At 44.1% G+C, this 27,937-nt stretch overlaps 2 protein-coding genes across 3 annotated transcripts; one reads left to right on the top strand and one right to left on the bottom strand.

Annotated features, from left to right (window-relative positions):
• The first annotated feature begins 7,356 nt into the window (after positions 1 to 7,356).
• Positions 7,357 to 8,512, top strand: Bola1 (bolA family member 1). The gene is made up of 2 exons (XM_047567206.1): positions 7,357 to 7,451; positions 7,831 to 8,512. The coding sequence occupies exon 2, from the start codon at positions 7,834 to 7,836 to the stop codon at positions 8,245 to 8,247; it is 414 nt and encodes a 137-aa protein (XP_047423162.1). The 5' UTR covers positions 7,357 to 7,451; positions 7,831 to 7,833; the 3' UTR covers positions 8,248 to 8,512.
• A 1,463-nt stretch (positions 8,513 to 9,975) lies between these two features.
• Sv2a (synaptic vesicle glycoprotein 2A) lies at positions 9,976 to 24,492 on the bottom strand. Of its 2 annotated transcripts, none has more exons than XM_047526586.1 (13): positions 24,368 to 24,492; positions 19,803 to 20,775; positions 18,397 to 18,577; positions 17,481 to 17,632; positions 17,215 to 17,348; positions 16,492 to 16,581; positions 16,155 to 16,265; positions 15,890 to 15,978; positions 15,100 to 15,264; positions 14,765 to 14,898; positions 13,190 to 13,396; positions 12,441 to 12,600; positions 9,976 to 11,814 (listed from the first exon to the last, which is right to left on the bottom strand). In XM_047526586.1, the coding sequence occupies exons 2-13, from the start codon at positions 20,422 to 20,424 to the stop codon at positions 11,631 to 11,633; spliced, it is 2,229 nt and encodes a 742-aa protein (XP_047382542.1). In that variant the 5' UTR covers positions 20,425 to 20,775; positions 24,368 to 24,492; the 3' UTR covers positions 9,976 to 11,630. The 2 variants fall into 2 exon arrangements, with proteins under 2 accessions (XP_047382542.1, XP_047382535.1); XM_047526579.1 differs by having other exon boundaries at positions 24,363 to 24,491.
• Between the last annotated feature and the right edge of the window lie 3,445 nt (positions 24,493 to 27,937).

Below are 27,937 nucleotides of genomic sequence, written 5' to 3'. Positions count from 1 at the left end.
TTTGTTTTGTTTAGTTACACATAAAATGGCCACCATAACTCTGAGTACTTATAGCCTTTACAAATCTTAATCTGGACAAGACAGACTTCACTAAATAGGAGATATTATTATGAAACACTGACCATAAGTTTGCCCTATGGAGCTTACATTTACAAAATTTTCATTTATTTTTTTCAAAGGGAATAATGATGTTGGCCCTTTCCATTTATACATTAATTCATTTATCCATCCAATTTGGTATTTTTGTTTGTTGAGATAGGGTTTCGTTAAATTGCCCAGGTTGGCCTCCAATTTGCAATCCTCATGCCTCAACCTCCCAAATAACTGCATGTGCCACTGCACCTGGCATATTCTGTCCAATCTAGTTTATTGATCATCTAAGTTTGCCAACACTAAGCTCAACATCACACCACTAGAATATATTAAATACCATTCCTTATGTTTGGATCTCTCTTTCCACATGGTTAGTTCCCTCTACTAATTGAAATCTTTGTTTAAATGTCAGCTCCATAGCAAGGTTTTCCTGACCATAGCTCCCCAACACTTCCACTGATGAGCAAGTTGCAAGGCCCTAGCCAAAAACCAATTCTATAATATAATCTGTTTAACAGCTTTCTAATCAATTTACTTATCCCTAGATCACATCCTGCCTTCCTTCATGTTATCTTTCACCAGCAATTCTAACAAAGGCTTTTCTCTTCCTCTCCTGCTTGTCTACTCTTCCCACTCCTCAAAAACATTCTTCACACACTAGCCAGAGTGGTCTTTCCAATAAGCATTCTAATTCTTTTTTCACCATAGGCTTTCTCTTCAGGTGATTTCACCACCACCCTACCACTCATCCACCACCCACCCCAGTGATCTCATTTCATTTTGATAATCCCTGATAGAGAGATGCCTCTAATATACTTTCAAGTGATAAAATTAGTGGACAAAAGTTTGATGAGAAACAGGAAATACATAAATTCAAAGTACAGTAGTCCCCAGGGGGATATGTTCCAAGATGACTAGTGGATACTTGAAATGTGCCAAACCCCATATATACTGTCATCCCTCAGTATCCATGGGACATTGGTTCCTAGAACCCCCACAGATATCAAGACTGCAGATGCTCAAGTCCCTTGTGTAAAATGGTATAACATTTGGCTATACCTACCCACATTCTCTTATATACTGTAAATCATTTCCAGGTTACTTAATGTAGCTATGACTATGTAAGTGCTATGTAAATACTTTTATACTATATTGTTTAACAACAACAACAAGAAAAAAGTCTATAAATGTTCAGTAAAGATGCAAGTTGTACAGAATGAAACTAAACCCCTATCTCTCACCCTGCACAAAAATCAACTCACAATGGATCAAGGACCTTAAAATCAGACCAGAGACCCTGCATCTTATAGAAGAAAAAGTAGGTCCAAATCTTCACCTTGTTGGCTTAGGATCAGACTTCCTTAACAGGACTCCCATAGCACAAGAAATAAAAGCAAGAATCAATAACTGGGATAGATTCAAACTAAATAGCTTTCTTTCTCTCAGCAAAGAAAACTATCAGTAATGCAAAGAGAACCTACAGAGTGGGAGAATATCTTTGCCACTCATACTTCAGATAGAGCACTAATTTCCAGAATATATAAAGAACTCAAAAAACTCTACACCAAGAATACAAATAACCCAATCAACAAATGGGCTAAGGATATGAACAGACACTTCACAGAAGATCTACAAGCAATCAACAAACATATGAAAAAATGTTCACCATCTTTAGTAATAAGAGAAATGCAAATCAAAACTACACTAAGATTCCATCTCACCCCAATTAGAATGGCGATTATCAAGAACACAAGCAACAATAGGTGTTGGAGAGGATGTGGGGAAAAAGGCACACTCATACATTGCTGGTGGGCCTGCAAATTAGTGCAGCCACTCTGGAAAACAGTGTGGAGATTCCTTAGAAAACTTGGAATGGACCTACCATTTGACTCAGCTATCCCACTCCTCAGCCTATACCCAAAAGGCTTAAAATCAGCATACTACAGAGATACAGTCACATCAATGTTCATAGCTGCTCATTTCACAATAGCCAGACTATGGAACCAACCTAGATGTCCTTCAACTGATAAATGGATAAAGAAACTGTGGTATATATATACAATGGAATATTACTCAGCTATAAAGAATAATAAAATTATAGCATTTGCAGGCAAATGGATGAAATTGGAGAATATCATGTTAAGTGAGATAAGCCAATCTCAAAAATCCAAAAGACAAAAGATCTCACTGATAAGCGGATGATGACACGTAATGGGGGGTGGGAGGGGGCAAGAATGGAGGAAGGAGGGACTGTATAGAGGGAAAAGAGAGGTGGGAGGGGTGGGGGAAAAGGAAAAAATAACGGAATGAATCAAACATCATTACTCTATGTAAATGTATGAATATGCAAATGGTATGCTGTTACTCCATGTACAAACAGAAACAACATGTACCCCATTTGTTTACAATAAAAATAAATTTTAAAAAAAGATGCAAGTTGTAAAAAATACTTTCAATCAACAGTTGGTGGAATCCTTAGATGCCCATCACATGTCGCTGGAATCCATGGATATGGAAACTGATTATATTTCTTTCCTATTATGTTTTTCATAATTGTGATAGAGTTTAACTTGTAAACTGAGCTCAGTAAGAGATTAACAACAGTAACTAATAATAAAATACAATAATTATAACAATATACTGTAATAGAAGTCATTTGAAAATTTAATGTTTATTTCTGGAATTTTTCATTTAATATTTTTAGACCACAGCTGACTTCAGGTAACTGAAATCATGAATAAGGGGGAACTACCGTATCATCTACAATTACAGATTGGAAAAAGTCTGACAGATATCACCTTAATTACATGATCAAAATTATAATTAGTAATAGGTAAGTTCAAGATCATGTGTCCCCTAATAAGGTGCCCAAAGAAGGACTCAACATCACTGGCTATAGTTTGAATCTAGAATGTCCTCCTAAAGTCCATTGTTAGAGGCTGGTCCCCAGTTTGGTGCTATCAGGAGGTGATGGAAATTTAGAGGTGGGGCTTAGGGGGTGTGCTCTTGAAGAGGATATCAGGACTCCATCCCCTTCCTCTTCTTTTTCTTTTGCATCCTGGCCATGAGGTGACTTTGCTCTGCCAACTACTCCCTGCCATGATATGCTTCCTTGCCACAAGCCCAAAACAATGGGGCAAACTGACCATAGACTGAAACCTCCAAAACCATGAGCCAAAATAAATCTTTTTGTAAGTCGGCTAGTCTCAGGTGTTTGTTACAGTAATGGAAAACTGACTAACATATCACTTCTGCAATATTCCTGCCAAAAATGCATACCCTAAGTCTTAATTATGGTAAACAGTAGACAAATCTGAATTGTGATACATTCAATGAAATAAATGGCCTATACTCTTCAAAAATGTCAAAGTCAGCCAGGTGCAGTGTCATGCACCTAGAGTTCCAGCCACTTGGGAGGCTGAAACATAAGGGTTGCTTGAGCCTAGGAGTTTGAGACCAACTTGGACAACATACCAAGACACCATCTCTAAATAAGTAAATATCCCAAAAGACAAAGAAAGACTAAGGAACTAGTCTAGGTTAATGGAAACAATAGAGACCTACCAAGTAAATGCATCATCTTATCCTAGACTGGCTCCTGGACCAGAAAAAAACTTTTTTAATTTAAATATAGAATATTAGTGGAACAATTGGCAAACTTTATAGAAGGTCTATAGATTAGATGGTAGTACTGTATCTATGTTAATTTACAGAGTTTGACAATTATATTCTGGCTATGTAAGAAAATGTCATTTTTTTCTCTCTCTCTCTTTTTAGAAAATACACATTCATAAAATATGTTAGTCATGATTCTCCACAGAAATAGAACCACTACAGATAAATAGATTTTATTATAGTGAATTGGTTCTTTGATTATGAAGGATAACAAATTGAAAGATCCCCAAGATCTTTGGGTGAGTTGGCAAAGTGGAGACCCAAAAAAATGTATGTTATAGTTTTAGTCTAAAAGTCCTGAGAAGCAGTGGTGTATTTCCAGTCTAAAGACTGAGCTCAAGACCCAGGAGGAGCAAATGTTTCAGTCTGAGCTCCAAAGCAGGAAAAAGCTAATGTTCCAGTACCAATGCAGCCAGTCAGGAGGATGTCTCTTTTACTCAGAAGAAAAACACTTTTTAAAATTTCTTTCCACCATTTTTTACTGGTGCATTATAGTTGTACATAATGATGTGATTTATTGTTACATATTCATACATGCACATAATACAACAATATAATTTGGCCAATATCGCTCCCCAGCACTTCCCTGCTACCTCCCCTCCTCCAGCTCCCAGAAAAATCACCTTTTGTCCTATTCAGGCTTTCAACTGGTTAGATAAGGCCCACACACATTAGAGAGGGCAATTTGCTCTATACCAATTTAAACATTAATCTTATTCAAAACACCCTCACAGTAACACACGGAACAATATTTGACCAAATATTTGGGTGCCAATGATCAAGTCAAGCTGACACATAAAATTTACCATCACAGGGAGTTAAAAGGTTAATGTGCTTTATTTCTAAAACTTACTCTCAAATGGGAAAAAAAATTACATATGTATAGGTAAATGCATAGAACTGAAACACACATGGTAAAATGTTTGGGTAACCTTGGTATCAGGGCAAAGGATATATAGGAATTATTTGTACTATTTTTATAACTTCAAATGCATGAACCTGGTAATCATCCTGGACACTTTCCTTTTCATAACCAATCCATTACCATAACCTGTGGGTTTTACTCCCCTAATATATGTATGTGGTCACAATTTCTCTCCCTTTCCACCAGTACCAGCATTACCACTGCCTTGGTTCAATTCATCATCATCTCTCATGTAGGCTGCTGCAAGACCTTCCAAGTGATCTATGGGCTTCTTCCTTTACCTCCTTTACAATCCATTGTCCACCCAGCAGCCAGTGATCTTTGCAAAATATAATTTAAAGTCAATTAAATATAATATATGATTCTTGATTGCCTTTCTAAAAATTCAACATTATAAAGGACACCATCTTAGTCTACTTGTATTGCTATGACAAAATACCACCGGATTGGGTAATTTATAAACAGAAATTTATTTTCTCACAGTTCTAGAGGCAGGGAAGTTGAAGACTAAGGTGCTATCTGGTTCACCATCCGGTAAGGCCAGTTCTTCATAGATGGTATTAATCTTGTTGGATCTTTACTTGGCAAAAGGGAAAGAAGGGGTGAACTTGCCCCCTCAAGATCAATTGTAAGGCATTAATCTATTTATGACAGCCCTCAAGGCCTAACAGCCTCTTAAAAGACCCCACTTATTAATACCACCACAATTGAGATTAAGTTTCTATGCATATTTTTGAAGGATCACATTGAAACCACAGTAGTAACTAATAACACAATTGAGGAAATTTGACTATCAACTTATATTAAATAATGGTGGGACTGCAGTTGTAGCTCAGTAGTAGAGCACTTGCCTAGCATCTGTGAGGCACTGGGTTCACTCTTCAGCACCACATAAAAATTAATTAATTAATTAATTAATGTGTTGTGCCCATCCACAATTAAAATTTTAAATAATAATAATAATAATAATAATAATAGCTTTGTATGAATATTTAATCCCTTGAGTGTGATCATGGTACTATGGTTCTGTGGGAAAATGCCCTTGCTCTTAGGAAATAAGGAGTAAGGGTCAATATACATAGCAGTAAAAAATTTTTTAATCTAACAAGTGACTCAGCAAAATGATAATTATTATTTTATTAATGTTATAATACACACATATTCAAAGAGACACAAAGCAACTCTAGTAAAATGTTATCAGTTCCTCTAGGAAAAGGGTAGGTACATGGGCTGCTATTTTACAAGAAATTTTTCTTGAAAATTTTTAAATTTTTTAAAAGGCTAGGGAAAATATATGGTACTGTATAATCTAAATTTCTTGAATGCGATAGGACAGTAAGGTTATGTAGAGAATATTCTTGTTCTCAGGAGATACAAATTGGAGTATTTAGGGTTGAAATATGCTATATGCAACTTATTTTCAAATGATTCAGTCAAAAAAGTACATAGGGGGCTGGGGTTGTGGCTCAGCGATAGATCGTTTGCCTGGCATGTGTGAGGCCTTGGGTTCGATACTCAGCACCACATACAAATAAATAAAATTGAACAAAAGATTCATTGACAACAAAAAAATTTTTAAAGTATGTAAATATATTTTAAAAGTATATATCAAGTACTTAAATATGTAAATATATATATATAAATCCTGAGTCTAGTGAAAGGTAGAAGTATTGCTTTGTACTATTCAACTTTTTTGTGGGTCTGAAATGTTTCAAAATGAGAAGATGGGAAAATATTTAGCAGGTATATAAATATATAAAATATTAAGGATACTAAATAAAATTTAAGTTTATCACCTTGGAAAACGCTCATCTTCTTATCTACTTAAAACTTTCATTAGCTTCCCACTGCTCCCTCCTAGGATAAAGAAAAAAAAAAAATCACCTAACAAAGCCCTAGCCTAATTTGATTTGACTTCTACTTCTCCCCAGGGCTCCCACTGACTCCCTGGCATCTCTGCCCCTTGTCTCTAACTATACTTAACTAACTACATCCTAACTATTCTATAAGGAATCATTCCTAAAGTTCTCTTTCCTGGCCTTTGCGTTTGAGGCTACCACAGCCTCACTAAAGGGACTAAGAAACGAGTTTTCATGCTGTCTCTTCCGGACTAAATTTCCTCTTGAAAATTTTCTTGGGCATTCCCAAGTCTGGGTGACAAGCCTCTTTAGACTGCGCTTAGTCTCATGATAGCACTTAGCACACGGTATCGCAATTGCCTCCTCACTTGTCTTCACTGTTCTGTAATTCGGGAGCGGAGCCTGTCTTTATTCCCCATCCTCCGGTATTGGTCTGGACCAATGTATTTTTATGTATTCAACATAAAAAAAATGAACTTTCGTTTTCTTTTATATTTTTGATTTGCGTTGCCGGGGATATGCTAGGCAAATGCTCTACCACTGGGCTACATCATCAGCCCCTATCGCCTTCCATACTATGTAAAATAAAAGCGACTAGATGAACTGCAAGGTCTATTGGCGATAAAATAGATCGAATAAGCCCAGCCCGAAATGCGCAGGAAATCCTTTTTTCTTTGAATTCCTCGGGTTCGGAAGCTCTGATGAACTGACGGGTTGGGAGAAATAGAAACTACCGTTCCCACTAACCCTCGGGGCACCACGTGGTGCCTGCCTGGTCCATTAGTGCGTAGAGAGAACCCATTTCCCATCGTACCTCAGGAAACCCTGACTACGTCGCCGCAGAACTTCGGGAGTGCAAGTTCTCACCTGGAGCTGCGATAGCGGAGTCTTGGCTGCAGGTAGATAAGGCCCATCTTGGGGCTTAAAGGGGACACGGGACCACCAGCTCAACCAAAAGCACGGAATTGAACATGTTTTTGCAGCCGCTAGACAATCCTTCCAAATCCCCTTAAATAATGAACGCGCCTCGAGCGCCGGCCTCTTTACTCGCCCTTGTGCCTCCACTACCTGTACCTAGAAGCCAGATTAACACGTCACACAGAGCTAAGAGGCAGTATGTTGGGTCATCCTGTCCGGTGTCCAGCCGGGCCCTCTGCCAAAGCCAGGTGTAGATGTCGTAGGGAGGGATGTGGGCCGTGGGGACAGGCAGCTGGTAGGAAACTTTCTCCAAATGGGAGGCCCTGCCCCTCACTTCTCACGTCTGCCTTTCTGTCTTAGCGGATGCTGAGTGGGCTTCGGTTCCGGCGCCTGGTCTCCATGGCCACCCGCGTTTGTTTGTCCCGCGGTAGCGCGGGATCCGGGGCCGTCGGTCCGGTCGAGGCAGTCATTCGCGCGAAGTTGGAGCAGGCCCTGAACCCCGAGGTGCTCGAGCTGCGCAACGAGAGCGGCGGCCACGCTGTCCCACCAGGCAGCGAGACACACTTCCGCGTGGCAGTAGTGAGCTCTCGTTTCGAGGGACTGAGCCCCCTGCAACGACACCGGTTGGTCCACGCAGCGCTGTCGGAGGAGTTGGCTGGGCCAATCCATGCTCTGGCCATCCAGGCACGGACACCGGCCCAATGGAGGGAGAACCCTCAGTTGGACACAAGCCCCCCCTGCCTGGGTGGAAGCAAGAAAACTCGAGGAACTCCCTGACACCAACGAAGGGAGAGGACAAGGAACCGAATGGGATGGATGAGAGTAAACCAGTAAACTACTACCTCGGTACTGTGACTTTTAAGGGTGAAGGCACATGCGTCCCATTCTGTTGGCACATACATATTTCCCAAAGATAGCAACTCATTGCATATCAGAGTTGAATTGTTACTAAGGAATTACATCAGTCCTGGTGAGTTGGAAACAGTCCTGTACATTAAAAGAGAAATCACCATATGAAGAGCATTGCTGTGTTCTTAAGGTAGCCATTAAGAATTGAATTGGTGCCACAGTTGGGTGTTTTCTTTTGTTTGGTCCTGGCGATTGAAGCCAGGAACACTTAACCACTGAGCCATATCCCCAGTCCTTTATTTAAATTTTGAGACAGGATCTTACTAAGTTGCTGAGCCTGGCTTTGAACTTGTGATCCTCAGCCTCAGCCTCCCCAGCCAGTCACTGGGATTACTGGGTTTACAGGTGTGGACCACTGCACCTTGCTGCTACAGTTGTTCTTGAGATAAGAAAAATACTTGTAGACTAAGGTAGTCAGAAAGGGATTCACTGGGAAAGTGAACTAATTGGATCTCTCAAAAAAAAAAAGTCAGAATTAAATCAGAAAAGGGAGGAAAGATGTTTTAAGCAGGGGAAAGAACCTCAGCAAAGGAATAGAGGTTCAACTGGGCAGATACTAGTCAAGGCAGGGGTTATGGGCAGGAACACGGTTTTGAATTTCGTATTGGGGTGATGTTTGGCTTTTTGACAGCCTGTCATTTTCCAAAGTGTTTGTTTATAAGGAAAAAAAAAAAAACTTTAAAAAAACCTCTTGAGCAGTGGAGGGGGGGACTTAGAGAATAATTATAGAAAACAGAGAAATCTTTATATAGCCCTTTTGTTTATGATCCTAAAAATATTGCATCATATTTCTGAGGGGAACTCAAGTAATATCTACATAAGCAACTTTCTGATAATCTCAATGTGTAAATTTAAATTAGAGAAAAAGTTGAGTTCACATGTATGTTGATCTTTTCTGGCTAAAGAATTTTTAGACTGCATCTGGTTGGGCAGTAGGAAGTCATTGAAGAATTTTGAGTATGGACATGCCAAAGAGCATTTTGGAATTAATATATATGTGGGTTAGCTTGGGAAATTGGAGGCACAGAGACCAATCGGGAGTGAAGGTAGAACTCTGACTTGGAGGTCATCTGTGGAATGAAAAGGAAAGTAGTTGATCTGAGAGGTACTATAAAAAAATCAGAAAATGGTTTGATTAGAACAGCAATGAACTAGAGTGATGGGATTTGAAGGTCAGCTGCAAGTAGTGCTTTTTAGATTTCTTCATAGAGAAGAATTCCTAATGGATCTTGTTCAAAATGTAAATTTGAGGCCTCCCTCACCATCACCAAAAAAAAAGGCAGGAGGGGTTGATCCCACAAGTCAAGAATAGAGTCTGGAATCTGTATTTTTAAAGGCACATGAGATTTGGAGGAAAGATGGTTCTAAAGAAGCATTCCATGTTTTCAAATCTAAGAGACTTAGAGGGCTCTCTAAAGTGGAAAGGTCAGGGTAGAAAGATCAATTTAGGAAGTAAATGTGATACATCATGTTATTCTGGCCTCCAGAATGAAGGGGGACTTGTTCTTCCACTACCATTTTACCCTTCCAGGACTATCAGAATGGACTTAGATGTAGGTGGAGAGGCAGAGAAGTAGACACAGACATTTTGGGTGTTGAGGATTTATTTTCTTTTATTTTTCACCAGTATTGTTCATTTTTCACATCAACAGAGATGGGTTTAGGGTTCCCCAGGAGAGTGAGGAAGATGGATGGGTCTCCTGGAGGGTACAGGAAAGGGGGCTACGTCCAGCAAGTGAAGGGTGAGGGAAGGGGGCACACACTCGTACTCTGGGCACTGGAGGAGAAGGCAATCCTTTGAGCACAGACACCAAAGAGTTAGAGTCACCACCTAGTTCGGTGTTACAAAATGGAAGAGTGACCACAGGGTGAGGGCACCAGACGCAGCATGAGGAAGGTGAAATTAGATTTTCTTTTTTGTTGTTATTTTCACTTTTTTCCTTTTAACTTTTTTTAAACATTTTACAAACAGCTAAAAACTACAACACATCACAGCTACGGTAGGGGTGGGAAGAGGGCACCAAAAAAAGCAGCCACACAGAATAGGATAGGATGGGGCAGCTTAACCTACAGAGGCTATTGTGTGGAAAGGTGAGATGGGGAAACTGAGGCTTCTGGTCCCTGCATTAGGGGTCCCTCACTTGCTGCTGAACCTCTCCCCACTTTTAGAGAAGATGCCAGGAGGGCCCCTGCTTCCTGCCCCTGCCCCAACTCCTTGTGCTTTTTGATCTGCTGGTTTGACCATATGCCTGGTTTCCTTTCCTCCCCTGCTCCCCTGCCAGTGAGGGAACACACTGGGGATGGAAGTGGGAGAGAACTTTGTTCTTCCTCCCTGTGCTAGGGGTGGAGCCTCTTACTCCAGAAGAGGCCCAGGTTTGAGAGGAAGGGAAGAGATGGGCCTCATCAGGTGCCCTCAGGTCTCTCTAGAATGCAAAACTCACCCCACCTGGCCCAGGGTTCCTCCCTTCCAGGCCTAACACAGATACAAGATTAGGGGAAGTACTATGGGAGGCAGGGTTGTGTGTGTGTGTCCGTTGAAATTACCCTTGGCTTATATTTTAGGACAGTATAGTGACACCCCACCCCATGGCACATACACACACATAAGTTACACACATATTCACACACAAAGTTCTGCTAAGCTGCCTCAGAACTTAATATATAAATAAATAAGAATCAGAAAGTTAATTTTATAAAATTCAGGCTTCATATTTGTAGCCCAAATTAAGGGAAAAGTGGAGGCCAGAGGGTTGAGGTTTATTGCTTCTCCCCCAGCATCCATCAGGAGGTGTGAGAGGGCATCCAAGACCCTTCTGATTTTAAGAAGTTCTTTTGGTCCATGATTTACACTCAAGCCTCAACCTTCAATATAACTGAATACCCATGGTTTCACAAGGACCTAGGCTGAGGGGATGAGGGGGAAGATAGGAAGCCTGTTCTGGAACCTCTGGAGCAGGGAAGCAAGGGCCCCTCACTAACACTAGGAGAGAGAAGGGTGGGTTGAGCCTTCTCTTGTGCAAAATCAAGGGTGGTAGGTGAGGAGTAGTGCTTCATCCCAAAACTGGGGTGAAGGAGCCTTCCCTGTAGTCCCTGCCCACGGGGATCACACACATGCACACACACGCACACACGGCTAAGACACAAAACAGGGAACTGGGAAGTGAGGGATTCTGGGGTCCAGGATGGCAGGGCAGGGAGGGAAAGAAGGAGTTGTTGGTCTCACAGTGTGCCTGCCATCCCCAAAGACCCTCTCACTGCAGTACCTGCCCCCTGGTCTCGGGCAACTTCAGGGCCAGAGAGCTGCCGAGGGCAAGGGCAGCTGAGGCAAAGAGGATGGGGGCAGCCTTGGTGATTCCCACAAAGGATGTGAAGATGCTGATTCCCAGCACAGCTGCCAGCTTACACAGGGCATTCAAGAAGCCAAAGGCGGTGGTCCTGCTCAGGAGCCCCCAGTGCCGCATGGAGGGCAGGGCCCAGGAGTGAGGCAAAGGAAGAATGGGTGGGCACAGAAATGAAGTGGAGGAATATGGCAGGCAATGTGCAAGAGGGAGAGGGAAGGATGGTGAGATCAGAGAGGGGAGGGATGGACATAGAGAATGTAGATAAATTGGGAGACAAGGAAGAAAAGAGACCAAAATATGAGGTTAATAGTTAAGACTACCAGGAGTAGATACAAAAGTTACCAGCTTTTTTGGGGGGAAGAGGGTGGGTACTGGGGGATAAACCCAGAAGCACTTTATCACTGAGCCACATTCCCACTTCTTTTTTATTTTTTATTTTGAGGCAGAGTCTCACTAAATTGCTTAGGGCCTCATTTAGTTGCTGAGGCTGGCCTCGAACTTTTGATCCTCCTGCCTCAGCCTCCCCAGTTACTGGGATTACAAGCATGCGCCACCATGCCCAGCCAAAAGCTACCAGCTCTTAGAAGAGAAAATCAATGGGAACATATATCCTCCCACCCCTAAAGATGTTCTTTCCACTCAGCCCCCTTTCCTCACACCACTCCTCACCTGCCCTCTAGACCCTAAACCTACCACCCTGCCCCCACACACTCAAACTACCTCTTGTCCGAAGGGTAGAGTTCAACAGTCAACACGTCCAGCGCGCTCCAAGATGCAATGCTGACCCCCCCAAAAAGGCAGAGCAGAGCAATCATGGCTGACTCGCTGTTCCCAAAAGACAGGAAGAAGCAGGAGACACAAGACATCACACTGGAGCCAGCTGGAGCCAGAAGAGAAAGCAGAATGAGCCTGGCTGCAATGAGACTCAGCTGGTGCCATCAACTAGTTTTGAGACAGCTCAGAATGAGACTTTTCCCAAGGTTGCCAAAAGGAAGACTTTTCACTTGTCCTCAACTTCCTTTGTAATTATCTGTTTATTATTAATAGTATCACTAAAATTCACTGATTCAATGCCACCTATGGGCCAAGCAACCTGATGCTTTTTTACATGTATCGACCTAATATGTCAACACTATGAGGCAGGTACAATTATTGCTCCCATGTTGAGGATGACAACCAGGTTCATAGAGGTAACTTGCCTAGGTGGTTGGTGCAGCTGATATTCAAACCCATAACCTCAAAGCCTGTGCCCTACCCTCTTGCTGCTCTTCGTACTTCCTTTATCCCTTAGAGAAGATTCTATGTCAGGCCCATCCCATTCCTACAGCACCCCCGAAAGAGGAAACATGAGAGAGAGAAGTTCTCTGGCCAGTCTCTTCAGAAAGCAAAGTGAGAAGCTTAATGACACTTCCCCCCACCCATAACTCCCCAATAAGTTCTGATATACCACCACCCAGCCTCTCCCTTACCGAGCATTCTGAGTCTGCCAATCTTGTCCATGAGCAGGGCAGACACGATATTTCCAGGAAGCACAGCCAGTGTCCCAAGGAAGCTGACAAAGTACACCATGTAGGCACCTTCGCCCGTCCCTGTCACGTCTAGTGGGCAGCCCTCCTTGTTGTGCAGGAATGTGCTGTTTACCAGACGGCTATTCACAAACTTGTACTCAAACAGGTCTGGAGATGAAGGCCAAGACAATTCAGGCAGTCATAGCAAATGTGAGAGAGAAGCTGCTACTGCTCCTGGCACAGGGCTGTTTTTGTGGGGTTTAGCAGTAGGGGGCTCTCAAAATTTTTCCAGGCACTCATTGGAAAACATTAAATAGGAACTAGGAATCATTATAGAAGATAATGACCATATCAAACAGTGACGGTTTCCAAGTTTCCCCATTTATACTCTGCTTCTTATTTATTCTTTTTGTTCACCTGAGCTGACTATAAGCAGTAACAATAACCTGGGTCTAGAAATTTTTTTCTGAGAAAAGTAATGAAAGTAGTAAACACTATCTATGATTTTCTTTCTGCAACGTGGGAAAAGTTCACCCAATACTCCATGTAGAACTATGAAACCAGTCTAGCACACAAAGACAGCATTTCGTCACTGTTAAAGAAGTAAATGAGGGGCTGGGGCTGGGGCTCAGTGGTAGAGTGCTTGCCTAGCATGTGTGAGGTACTGGGTTCGATTCTCAGCAACATATATAAATAAATAAAATAAAGGTCCATTGACAACTATAAAAATATTTTTAAAAAAAGAAGTAAATGAATATAATGATTCCCAACATTTTCCCCATCGAATATCCTTTTTATGATTTTTCTTTTTCCCAAGGATCCTGTTTTGAACTATTTTTGCCCTCTTCAAAAGTAGCCAGGTATGGTGGCACACATCTGTAATCCTAGGGCTCAAGAAGCTGAGGCAGGAGGATCACCAATTTAAAGTCAGCCTCAGCAATTTAGAAAGGCCCTAAGCAACTTAGCCAGATCCTATCTCTAAATAAAATATTTAAAAGGGCTGGGTATGTGGCTCAGTGGTTAAGTGTCCCTAGGTCAAATCCCTGGTACAAAAAAATATATATATTTTACTATTACTACACTGGTAGGGCATGGTGGCACATGCCTATAATCTCAGCAACTCAGGAGGCTGAGGTAGGAGGATTGAAAGTTTAAGGCCAGCCTCAGCAACTTAGCAAGACCCTCAGCAACTTAGCAAGAGTCTGTCTCAAAATAAAAAAAATAAAAGGACTGGGGATGTGGCTCAGTGGTAAAGCACCCCTGGGTTCAATTCCCAGTACTAAAAAAATACATATCACTACACTGAATTATTATAATTCCAGCCAAAGGCAAAGGAACTTGATATTTTTGTCAGATATTCTATGACAGAAAAATGTCCAACATCCATTGGATTTTCCAAATTACTGTAGTAGCCATGAAGCTCTCATGCCACCTTCCCCCAGAGCTCCTGAGGGCTATCCGGTTGAAGACTAGTAAATAAGGAAGGTTCCTTCCTCACTCATCAAGGTCTGACACCCATCAGCTACCCCACCTTACCAGTGTTATAGAACACAGTGCTGATGAATGTGCAGTTACGGAAGAACGTGTTGCTGGATGTGACATCCTCAAAATAACACTCTTCAAACAGTGAATCCTCAAAGGACACTGACTTCAGACGCAACCCAATGAACCTGTAAGACCAGGATGGTGAGACACCTTCCCCCCATCCTTAGCCCTTCCTCCAAGACTCCCTTAGTGAGGTAATGGGAAGCTCACACTAAAGAAAAACCACATGTATTTGCCCCAAACCACCTTGTCTTGAACTCCCAGATTCATCAGAGACAAGGGGTAGAAGGGACAGGGGAGGAGTGAAGTTTAAGGTCCTCACATACTTGTCATTGAAGTACTGCCCCCCTCGGTGGATCTGATTCTCCAGAGTGAAGTTAAAAGTCACATGTTCTACACGCTCCCCAGGGAACACTTTGGTGCGGGCTGCGTAGTCCACAGCCTGAAGATGGCGGATCATGTCAGGAAACCAGACAGTCAGACCATAGTAGCTGAAGAGTCAAGGATAGGAACCGAGACATTTTAGACATTAGAACAGGCAGTCCAGAGTTGAGGGAGAAACAGAGTCAGAGTTGGCCTTTATCAGGACCTTGTTCACCTCCAGCCTTGTCTCACACCCCTCCCTTCGCAATTAGTATGGTTCCAGGGACCCTATGATCTCAATGCAACCCACCATACTTTCTTATCTACCTCCCAGGCATTTGCTCTTACCTCTGCCTAAAACACTTTCCCTAACCCCCACCCCTCAACCTAACTCCCATTCATCCTTTAGGATTTAGATCCCTACCCACCAAGTCCCAAATGTTCCCATAGCACTTTGCCCTTCCTGTCACACTGCTTTATCTAGCTCTGATCAAAATGTAAAACTCCATGAGGACTGGGGCACATCTACTTCAGTCTAGCACAGTACCTGCACAAAACAGAAACTTAAAACCAGTCAGCCTATAATGTTTGTTGAATGAATGAATGAAGTAGAGAAATTGAATGGAGTATCAGGAAGGATCTGAACAATACCTTCCCTCATTATCCGTCCCTTCATTTCCAGTTCTCCCACCTCTCTCCCAGTCCATACACCACTACAACCACCACATACCACCCACCCCACCCACCCCTTACCTGAATGACATGGTGAACCATACACCCATCATCATCAGAGTGATACGCCGATATTCTGGACCAAAACAAGAGAGAAAATTCCCCCAAACCTACAAGCAACAGAGTAAAAGCAGAAGGTGATTGTACTAACTTCTAGCAAACACCCATTTTTCACCCTAACACCTTGCTTCAGTTCATGCTTACCCTATCACACAGGCTTAAGTTTGGACTTCTTCTCCACCTCCCTCACTCCCTTCTCTCTCTCCACCATCCCATCCTCCATTACCTGCCCCCCCAGGCTCAAGGCTCGGACCCCCCAGCGCTGGTACCAGGTCCCTGTGTCCGACTGAATCTCAATCAACTCATCCTCCTGATGAATTGTCTTAATGTGGGTTACCTGGAGTCAAGAGAAGGAACAAACAAATACTCTATTTCCCAACCCCCTCCAAGTGCCTCAATTTCCCTGCAGTAGCAAAATGGAAGACAGAGTGGCTGTGGTACCCCGAGAATGTCACGAAGGTAGAATGTGATTGGAGATGTCTAGGCAAGTGAACAGAAAGGGGCAAAGTGGGAGATAAGGTTGCAAGGGCTTGGAGGCGTGAGTGGGGAGGGTGGTGGCTTACTGAGAATACTCGCTCAGGATGCCCCTTGGCCCGCATGTTGGTATCATGAACCTGCTTCAGCACCATCCAGGCTTCATCATGCTTCCCATTCTAGAGCCGCAAACATAATCCCAACATCCAGGTCAGCCCTCTCTGACCCAGGGTTATACAACCCCTCCCTCCAACCTAGCTTCTGAAGTCCCAGGACACAAAGGGACTACTGCCCCCAAAACAATACTTAAATTCTGACCCATGGGCATGCATCATCCCAAGCTGGAGTATAGCAAGACACAATCAGCCTTGGGCAAGAGTGTGGGGGTGGGATATCCAGGGGACAAATGCAAGTACAGATCCTAGGGATTCCCTGATATAATGGAAAAGGAAAACTGAAGACAAGGGAAATAATGGGCAAATATGTAGTTAGAAAAGGGGCAGCATCCTAACCCTGTTGGACCCAGATATAGTTGGAGGGGGAAGAAGTAAAGGGTAGGAACTTGAGCTATAAAGCCGGGTCAGGGCCTGTGCCCCTGCCTGCAAAATCTTAAGCCACAAATGGTTGAAACAGAATCCCTCTAGCGATGCATTCCAAGGCAAAGGAAGCAAGAAAAAATCTCCCAGAGTATGGATCCTTGAGGAAGGAAAAAAGTCACACAGGAACACACCAATCCCACAAAGATTGTTTAAACATGGGGGCCCCTGTTGCCCTCGCTACCCTATTCCCCCACCCAGCACAGTCCCATTCACCTCCAGGAAGAAGCGGGGGCTCTCAGGCTGCGTGGTCAGAGCCCCAATGGCAAACACAGAAGGAAAGGCGCAGACAAGGACAAAGACCCTCCAGCTATGAAACTGGTAAGCAGAACCCATCTGAAAACTCCAGCCTGGCAGAGACAGAGTCATGGCATCAGCAGAGAGGTCAGAGGCTGGGGGTGGGGTGGGGGGTTCCCACCACAGGAGGCACAGTAGAGAAGTGGGGAGGGAGAGTCTGGGGTCAACTCCTGGGGGCTGCTCACCGTAGTGGGGAATGATGGCCCATGCCATAGCAGCCGCGTACACTCCACCAATCATCCAAAACATGCAGAGCCAGCTCAAATGCTCCCCACGTTTCTCCTGGGCCAGAAACTCCGAAAAATAGGAGAAGACAATGGGGATGGACCCTCCAATCCTGGAGAGCATTTTGAGAATTTAGCATTAGAAAATGGCCATATTCCACATTCCCTGCCCTGATGCTCCAGATCCCCAAGCTCCTTTCACTCAACATTTTGAAGAGATTCCATCTCACACATAATGCCCCACGAGATCCTCTCACCACCAGCCATCGAGCACACATGTTGGGACAGTGGGAAACAAGTAAGTGGGTCTCAGAATAAGGGAAGGAACAAACATTATATCTTGATGGTGACTACAGAGTTGGTAGGGAGGGAAGATAACTGCAGAAAAGGGGAAATCTCCAGAGGAAAAAAATGGACCATGAGGAGTCTGGGGGCAGGTGTTATGGAAGCAAGCCAGAAAAGGACCTGGAAACAAGGGAGGTAAGGGTCAACTGGTGCTTGGAGAAGTGTAGATATAGGTAGGACAAGGCTTCAGACTCTAACAAATGTGTGTGACAGCAAGGTTTGTTGTCAAATGCAGGAAATATGTAGACTCTGGGAGGGGATAACTCTGGGGTTCACAGGATCCCAGGATTGAGACTGAGGCCCAGAAATGGAACTAGAAGTGGGGTGGAGGACTCAGGAGTAGACCAGACATGAGATGGCATGTTGGATAGCAGCAGACAGGGGAAGCCAGCCTGAAGATAATCAGAGGAGAAAGGAATTCATTCAATTCACACATATTTAAGATGTATCTGATGTGCCTAGCACTGTATTGGGCCCTAAAGATATAACAGTGACCAAAATGCAATCCTATCATCAGGATGTGGACACTCACCCAACCCCAGAGAGGAGGCGGCAAAATAGGAAAGTGCCATAACCCTGGACAAAAGATGAGAAGAAGGCGAAGACGCTGTTGACTGAGAGTGAGATGAGCAGACACTGTCTTCGACCCAGTCGATCAGCCAGACCTCCCCAGAAGAAGGCTCCCACCATCATGCCCAAGTAGACGATGAGGCCTGGAAGGGGGAGGAAAACAGAAGGAGGATGAGCAGACACACCTCAATTCCACCATTAGCTGAGCATTACAGGACCTAAAAATGCAGTAGGACAGATCAAGGGTCTGAAGAACTTCTAGAAGCTAAGTCTACCCAGAGACAAGAGCATGTGAGAAAAGACAAACTATATAAGCAAAGATGGAAGGCCATCTCTGCAGATCAGTGGTTCAAAGGCTAGAATACAATCATGTGAACACCCCAGAACTTTATTCTTCTCTCTCATTTCTGTCTGTCTGTCTCTGTCTCCCACCCCCACCCACCTCTCTCACACCTACACACACATATCCCTGGCTCATCTAGATGAAAGAACAAATCTGCCTATATCCCCAGATCCTCTAGGTAGGAAGGGCAGTTCTTTCTTGCTTTGATGCTCTTAAAACATCAGGAGGTCTCTTTCTTCTTTCTTGGGAATGGGGCTCTGATTCCTTTAATCTTCCCAGGAAATCACACACACAAAACCCACTCTTTATTCCTTCCAGTTTTAATACTTCTGGTCCTAAAACTCCCCAGATTATTGCTTCCTTCATAAAATCAGAGTTTCTGTTGAACTTAAAAATCATCTATTCCAAACTTTGCACTTTAACCATACCCAAACCAAACCCCAGGGAGAAGAGACCCGTCCAAGGCAGAGGAAGACTTAGATCCTTTCTTAATCAATCTAGGTTTCCCTCTTCGAGGTCCCTATCAGGAAAGGCCATCAGAGACTACTCTCTGGCCCCTGGACACTCCCAAGTCTGAGTGAGAGATGTGGGAGACCCTACCCCAAGCACCCCAAACTCTCCCCTCAACTTACACCAGAGAGTTTGAATATTGATTTCTTGTTCCCCAATCAGGGAATGAGACGGGATAACAAGAGGAAAGGATATGAAGAAAAGATGAAAAATTACCCATCCTACCATAGCCATCACTGGCAGAACTAATTAAGACGACCACCACCCACTGGCCCAAGTCTTCATCTGGCTGCCTCCCCAAATCCCCTCTTTCACATACAACTTTACTGTCCCAACCCCAAGAAGAGGGTGTGTGTAAGGGACAGTGTATAGAGGTACCTTGGACCCTCTGATTACTCCTTGGAAGTACTGATTACTCCTAGGGAACCAGTGGGAAAGATGGGAGCAGTTCCTAGGAGCAAGGGCATCTCCAGAGATTGGGGCAGGATAGGGTTGCAGTGTCCTGAATGTCTTACCCAGCATTCCCTTGTTGGAGTCAGACAGGCACATGTCTTTCTCAGCACTGGGCAGCACAAAGCCCACCACAAAGACCTCGACACCATCAGCCATCAGCGCCAGACCAAGCACAAAATAGAGTGTCCACTGGAAGCGGCCATGGCCACACTCCCGTAGGATGGCTTCATATTGCTGGGCCAGTTCTTCTCGTTCTTTCCGCCGCTGCGCCTCCCCCCGGCCCCCAGGAGGGCCCTCCCCATCACTCAAGCCCCCTCTCACTCCAGCCAGGGGTGCCCCATCTGCCATCCTCTCGCCTTTGCCCCCAGACTCTTCCCGGGGGATACCCTGATATTCCCCCTCGTAGATCTCATCATCCTCATCATGGCCTTCAGTGGCATCACTAGATGCACCACCTTCCTCCTCATCCTGGGCCCCTTCTCCACGGTAATAGCCATCGGCAGGAGCAGGGTAGTCATCATCATCTTCCTCTTCCTCAAAGCGGGAATAGGATCTTCGGGAATATTCATCCTGAACGCGGTCCAGGCCCTTCGCCACCTTTTTGGTCGCATGTTTCTTGACTTCCTTAGCAATGTCTTTGGCCCCACGGATGAAAGCTGCCCGATCTCGGAAGCCTTCTTCCATGATGGGGCTTTGGGGCACTTCAATGGATCTGCCTCACTCTCTGCTTCTTTTTCAGAATTTAGCTCAAGGATTTATGGAGTCAAGAAGACCCCCTCCACCTGCCAGTTACTTAGATGATGTATGTTCCAGTACCTTTGGGCTCAAAATAAAAGAAAATAGGACCTGTCCAGTGAGTGTCTAGGAGGGAAAAGGAAGAGCTCTGATCTACACTCAGTTCAGTAGGATGAGTGGGGAAGGGAGAGGGGGAGGGGACTAGGAGGGGAAAGGGGAGCCAGCTTGGTGGGGCTAAGTTGGAGAGCCAGAATAACTGAGGAAGGACCGCCTACTTCTCTTCCAGGAACCTCTGGAGACCTAGAAAAAGTAAGAGATAAAAAGGAGGTTGTGAGTCCTAGGATGGTGCAGAAGGCCAATATGGAGCCCCTCTCAACCCAGAACCCCACCTGGACCATGTGGTGCAGAGATATTCCCCTTTCTTCAAGCCACCACTCAATAAAGAGGGATGAGGTCACTCAAATATAAATGCCTGTACTTTGACCTTGGAAGTCAGGCCCATAGGATTTGCTCCAATCACAGTCACCTATCCTGAGCCCTTCTACACCCCTGCCTCGCATCAAGTTCAGACCCTTTGCTTTGTCCCCAGTCTGCAAAGAAAAAACAGGAAATAGAAGAAATCAGAATTCCCTTCTCTAGGCTGGTCTGGGGTTCTTGTTGAGGGCAGAGCTTGAGGAGGATGTACAGTAGGGAGACAAACCCTCCAACTTGTTGCCGTCTGTTCACTGGTGGCTTCTGAAGATGAGGCTTCCACAGTTCTTTCCTCAGGTTCTATGTTTATAGGCCTCCTGAGGAGAATTTTCTCCCAACATTGCAAGTGGGTAAAAGCTTAGTTCCCAGGGTCAGATGAACATGGGTTTAACTTTTTGCTTCAGTGTTTACAAGCTAAGTGAGTTCAGGCATGTTTGTGAATACCTAAGCCTCAGTTTCCTCTTATCTAAAAATGGGAAAGTAAGGATTAAATGACATAATGCATATAAGCTCCTTACCATGTTACCTGGCACATAAAAAGTAATGAATAAATACTAGCTTGTATTAGTGTGGTGATAGTAATACAGTGCGATGCTCTATACTCCCTTACAAGATTCAAAACAAAAACCATGTCTGGATGCTCTTTAGGGTGAGCAGCAGAAAAGGGACACCATCAAGGAGAATGCTAATTCAGCACAAAGTACATGATGGTTAGATCACCGAAGCTGAAATCCCAAACACTGCCACTTAGTAACTGCTCTTAAGCAGGTTACTTAACCTCTCTAAGCCTCAGTGTCCTTATATTTAAATTAAGGATAATGAAATTGAGAGAATCTGTATTTCTGAGAGACAGTATAAGAATTTAATCTCATAGTAGGTAATAATATTAGTCTTCTTCCTCCTTATTATATTGATAAGTGTCAAAGAAACAGGAGACAGTAAGGGACGAGCAGGGGTCACACTTAGATACTGTTGCCCAGTATCCTCCCAAGAACCCTTGGACTTGGTTTCATTCCAACATCGGGCTGGATTATCTCCCTTCAGACAAACATGGGAAGATCCAAATATGGGAGACTTGGAACCTGAGTATAATGGACAAGAGATCAAAAGCTAAGAAAGACGTGATGACTGGTTTCTGCCACTTTCCTTCAGAATGTCATACATGGGACCCCTTTAATTGATGGAGATGGGAATGGAAATGACTGATCAAACTCATATATTTCTAACATTAAGGTCTAAGGCCTATAGTTGTACCTCATTCTTCCAGGGGCTCCCTTCCTAATCCCCCTAATCCTTTCTGCTTCTCCACTAGAAGTCAAGGAAAAAAAAACTCCATAAATACCGCATTGCGTAGGTGGCTGGTGGAGATTGAAGGGGGCCTTGGGCTTTCCCCCCAAAAAAAAGACATCTTCCAAAGGGAAGATAACCCCCTTCTGTCACAGAAACAGAGGATGCAGGCCTAGATTCAGATCAGAGATTGTTCTCTTTAAAATATCCTGCTCCTTCTTCTGCTCCCACCTATCCAGGGCCTTCTTTAAATGTGACACACACACACACACACACACACACACACACGCACACACACACATTCACAATCTAGTCCCATTACAAGAGAGTAAGTAATGCTATGTGACTCAGAAAGAAGCACTGGCAATCATAGCCTTACCCCCTCAGGACAGATGTAAGCAGTGGACCACAGTGACCAGAAGCAGTGACCCCTATGTCACCTTCTTTTCTTGGTGGTTCAGGGCCCAACCACCCTCCATGAAAGAAAGAGAACTGTGGAATCCCCTCAGTGCACTGCAATTTGCATTTCTTTCCTTTCTTTCCCAACCAGGATCTACCCCCAAACCCTGAAGGAAGTAGATGGATCCACCAGGAGCCATACCCTATGTTTGTTGACACTGTTTACCCCTGAGAGGTATGTGTGGGACAGAGAAGGCTCCCACAGCCACAGCAGGATATGATGGCTCAATAGCCAGCTCCCCTAAGGCCAACAAACCCAGGAGGAAGAGAAAGAAGACAAATTCTTTGAGCTGGTGAGGAAGGGATGCTATTTTTAGCCCCAAAAGCAGCACAGAGTGGCTAAGCCTGTAGAAGAGAGACAACACTTGGAGAGGTTGGAGGTTAAAGAAGACAAGATTCATGTTTATGGGTCCCTTTAAGACTGGCTGGCTTCACCTGACCAGAAAAATGTGCCCAGATTTTCTGCAGTGGGTACAAAGGGCAGATGGGAAATCTCCTGAGCAAATTCTTCTCAGGACAACACTCACCCCTCATCAATTCCCCTGACTTTGGGGGTCACCCAGATCTCCAGCCCCCCCTATTTCAAGTGACAAGGTCATTAAGAAGCAGCCACTTATCAAAACATCTGGGGGTGGGTGTAGGGGTAGGATGTGACAGATACCAGAACATCCCTCCCTATTATAGCTAGGTGATTGTATCTCAGCTCCCACCCCAGTACCAACAAGGCTATGCCTCCCTCCCCACATCCTACCCCTGGGTTTGGAAGATGGGAGCATCCACAGTTCTGAGGGGGGTGGGGGCAGGAATGAAGGTGTCAGCTGAGAATGAACACGGAGGAATGCACACAGAGAGGCAGACAGGCAGGGACACAGGGAGACACCTCCATATACACAGGCTTAGAAAATGACCCTACCACCTCCTCCACAGTCCCAGCTCTAAGGGATGAGTCCCTAGAATTTACTAAATGGCTCTTCCCAGTGCCTCCCCACCCTTGGTTCTACTGCTAGACAAGTGCCCACCATCACTCAGTACCCCTCCCCCATCCACCCAGAAGTAATTCCTTGGAGCCCCCTCACCAGGGGCCCACAACACCTGGTCCTCTACCATCTCTGTCTCCCCAGTGTTTCCATTCTTCATTCCCCTTCCCTCCCTCCTTCACCTGCCCTTCCTCCACTGCCCCCACCCACCCAAGTCCAGGCTAACAGACTGAGGCAGCATCCATTCTCTGGCCCCAGCCAAGGTCATTTATCATTCTTCCTGTGGGGCCGGGGGTGACACAAAGTAAGGAGTGGATTGGAGTTTAAGGGAACCTCATCCTACCTAACAACCCCCGACTAGGTTGATCTCCGAAGAGACGGTAGTGGGGAATTGGTCAAGGTAGAGGAAAAACAATATATATATGTATGTGTGTGTGTGTGTGTGTGTGTGTGTGTGTGTCTATATATATATATATATATATATATATATATATATATATATATATATATATCCTGAATATCAAAACAACTGAAACTGTCCATTCCCCAAACCATCACCGACACCCCTCACTCCTAAAGCGGGGGTCGGTCACCCTCCACAGAAGCAAAGCATCGGAGGATAAAATGGCTGCAAGAAAAGGATGCTTCTGCCAGGGGCGGAATGGAAGTGAGAGATGGAAGGAAGGGTCTCACCTGACCTGGGTTCCCCGGGTAAGAGAGTCCGGGGTGAGGGCGGGGGTCCAGCAGCCGGGCTGAGGTGGCAGCGGCGTCTGATCTTGGTACCCGGGAAGCGCCACTGCAGACCTCAGCAAACCCCCCCACCCGCTACCACGCTCCGGCCCCGCCTCCGCCCCGCCCCCCGCCACTGAGCATCGGGAGAGACCATTATGGGGGGGGGGGAGAGAATGGGGAGGGGACTCAGAACGCGGAAAATGATGGAGGGGGTTGTCACAGGGACAGCTGGAAATGACACACAACCCTTCCTAGTCCCTTTTCTAGTAAAAGGTGAAACTAAGGAAAGACAGAAATAGCGATATTAGGAAGACAAGTGGGAAGTGGGAAAGGGAGGTGGCGAACGAGGCAGCCCCTTCCTTAGCACCCCAGTCCCAGGATGGCAAATCCAGGAGTCCCAGGGGTTCATGCTGCCTTCAAAATACCTCCCTCTTCTCCACTGCTGTCAGGCAAACTCCTTCTCTGCAATCCTCTCCCAAATCCAGAGTGTTCAGTCTTCACTTCTACCTGGCTATTTTAGTGAAAGTAGAGTTAACAAGGTGTGGTTTCTATCCTAAACTGCCAGACAGACTCCTGGGATCCTGGTATCTCTTTCCTCCTGAAACAGTCCAGACTATTTATCTACAATGCAGACTCCTCATCGTATCATCCTCCTTCATTCAGTTAGTGGTAGCAGAGATGAACACTGGAGAAACTGAGGTGAGCACTGGAAAAGGTGAGGGTTTTTGACAGGGCTGACCAACTGGACATTTCCTCTTCCATTCTTATGCTCCAATAACTCAACAACGGATCCTCTCAATTCCCTTCTCTGCTTTATTTTACTCAACTCACCCCTATACCTACATGCATGTACACACACACACACTTTTACACTCTGCTTCCAGAGCAGGAAGGACTAAACTGGTTTCAGTTCTTTCATCTTTCCTCTGCCTCTGAATGAATAACCTGGACTCAGAGATTCAAGACATACCACTTGGTAACATGGTATGCCCATCCCTGATGACCATTCCTACTCCAGGGCAACAGGGCATCTGGTGGTTTAAAAATGTGCACCCTTCATTCCAGGTAAGGCCTTACAATATCCTATATAGAGCACTGACCAAGGGCTCTGACCTGGGTTCTCACTTCTAACATGCTGTTCATTGGCTCTTGGCCAAGTTCCATGCCTCATTGAATTTCAAAATTACTTGTCTGGAAAATGGGATGGCTTGGACTAGATGTTGCATCAGGTTCTTTTCAGATTTAACAGTGTATGATTCTCCTTTATTAAATGTGGCAGCTACCCTGCCTGCCTAATCCCAGTGGCTTGGGAGGCTGAGGCAGGAGGATTGCCATTCAAAGCCAGCCATAGCAAAAGTGAGGCACTAAGCAACTCAGACCCTGTCTTTAAATAAAATACAAAATTGGGCTGGGCACGTGGCTCAGTGGTTGAGTGCCTCTGAATTCCATCCCAGGTACCCAAATAAATAAATAAATAAATGTGGCAGTTTCAGAATGCTGGGATATATTACATGAGAAAGTTGGCAGCCAATGACTGAGAAATCTCACAGGTGACATCTGACATGTTGAATTTACCACTGATAGGGATGTGGGCCTGAGCTTTGTAGGCTCCAAAGCTGGATTTTGCAAACATTTGTTTATGACAACAAAGTTTACAATTTGCTGAAATACAAAGCCATTTAATACACATTAACTTTCCATAAAATTTAACTGAAATGTAACTGTTACTCAGACAAGTCATGTTCTCTTACTGAAATGAAATTAGAATCATAATGTTGATGTATAGATAAATGCACAATAACTGGAGGACTTGTATCTTTAATGGCATATGGCCATGCCCAGTAAGGAATTATGCCAATGGGTCCAGAAAACTCTTCTTGGCAAGAGTATCCTCACCTCTATACTACAGGCAGACTTCCTAGATGACTGGAAATCTGATGGCTGAAGCACTTTTTCGAGGATAGTACTTGGAACAGCTCTGCCCATGTGGGCTTCAGGGACTCTCCTTTTACTAAGCTTTCATTGTTAATCCTTCTTCAGGTAGATATTCTTTATTTAAATATGTTAATTTTATAATTAGGTTATAGCTAAATCCTGCTGGCAGGAAGCCATTTCTTCCCTTTAAGGAGGTTTTGCATACTCTACACTGATACATTACTTGCTAAAATAGAAGTATTGTACACTTCAAAGATAAACATATTTTTTTTCTTAAGGTCTAAGAGAAGACAAATCATTTTCCCCAGGTACCACAGTCTCATGACCTCACCAGCCACTCCAGTCTCCTTTGCTGGGTTGATTCAGTAACCTTATAGTTCCTAGGGGCTCAGTCTACTTATTCTCCTCCTCTCGCCCCAAGCAGTCTCATAACTTTAATACTGTCTCTATGCTGATGATTCCCACTTCTGTATCTCCAGTCCAGACTTCTCCATCAAGCCCAAACCCAAAATCTCTGCCTGTTCAATATCACCACATGGGTATCTAATAAGCACATCAAACTGGTGCAGCTAGAAGTCCCAACCTAGCAAGGCATGGCACACACCTGTAATCCCAAGGACTCCAGGAAGATCACAAATTCCAGATCAGCTTCAGCCATTTAATGAGACCCTGTCTCAAAATTTGAAGTTTAAAAAGGGTTAGGGATGTAGCTCAGTGGTAGAGGGCCCCTAGGTTCAATACCCAGTAGGAAAAATAAATAAATGCCAGTGTAGTAGCTACCAGCTAAACAGCCTCCTCCCCTTTACCTCAATGTTGTTTCCAGTTATTCCATAACATGATGTAAAAAAGGGCTTAGTAGCACTTACTGATGGAAGCTCCTCAACTGACTCTAACCTAAGCCTGCTTCTAATACTCACCAGTTTTAGTGCATTGTACACTGCTATCTATCAGTTTTTACTTGCAAACATCCCATCCACTGGAACAAGTTTCTTCATTTTTGCCTGGAAAACTTCTTAAGATTAAATTGAGACTTTTTTTCCACCGGGAATTTTTCTTGGATCTTCATGCTGTTAGATGCCTTTCCTTATGCTCTCAAAATATTTGTTTCAATAACAATGTTATATGTACAAGTTTTGACAGCAAGAACTGTCTTGCTTATCCTATCTTCAGCTGCCATCAGTAGAGCATTTGTAGGTACCATAAGAATGTTGAATGAATAAGAATTATGCAGAAAGGAGTCAGGCTCACCTTTTCTCTCCTAGAGTTTAAGAAAGTTCATAGTTATATAAACCAGAAGGAGCTTCAAGAAGGTGATATAGGATTGAATGTGGCAAAGAACAGGGTAATAAATGGCCTTTGGGTTTGATCTCATTGCTAAGGTCTTTGAGCACAGATTTAAATTTGATGGAAATCAGGTTTGGAAGGACTAAAAAGAAAAATAGGAATAAGAGGAGAAATAAATTGCTATTGTTTAACACCCCCCCCCACCAAAAAAGAAAAAAATTACAAATAAGATACAAGATGTCTGGGGTAAAGAACAGGAAAAATGAACTTATTTTGACCCAAATTGCTTATTTTAATGTTTACAATTATGTAAGACA

This window comes from Sciurus carolinensis, chromosome 1, assembly GCF_902686445.1.
Source record: "Sciurus carolinensis chromosome 1, mSciCar1.2, whole genome shotgun sequence".
Lineage (NCBI taxonomy): Eukaryota > Metazoa > Chordata > Mammalia > Rodentia > Sciuridae > Sciurus > Sciurus carolinensis.
The sequence above is the reverse complement of the archived record's forward strand: the minus strand, read 5'-3'. Positions and strand labels throughout refer to the sequence as shown.

Excerpts from the sequence above, each read along its gene's own strand:
- Bola1 (XM_047567206.1), top strand. The coding sequence starts at position 7,834 with ATGCTGAGTGGGCTTCGGTTCCGGCGCCTGGTCTCCATGGCCACCCGC.
- Sv2a (XM_047526586.1), bottom strand. The coding sequence starts at position 20,424 with ATGGAAGAAGGCTTCCGAGATCGGGCAGCTTTCATCCGTGGGGCCAAA. Across the intron at positions 15,979-16,154 it reads CCTTGAGCCTGGGGGGGCAG|GTTTGGGGGAATTTTCTCTC; the intron begins GTAATGGAGGAT and ends TGTTGCTTGTAG. Across the intron at positions 14,899-15,099 it reads GGGCAGTACTTCAATGACAA|GTTCATTGGGTTGCGTCTGA; the intron begins GTATGTGAGGAC and ends CTGGTCTTACAG.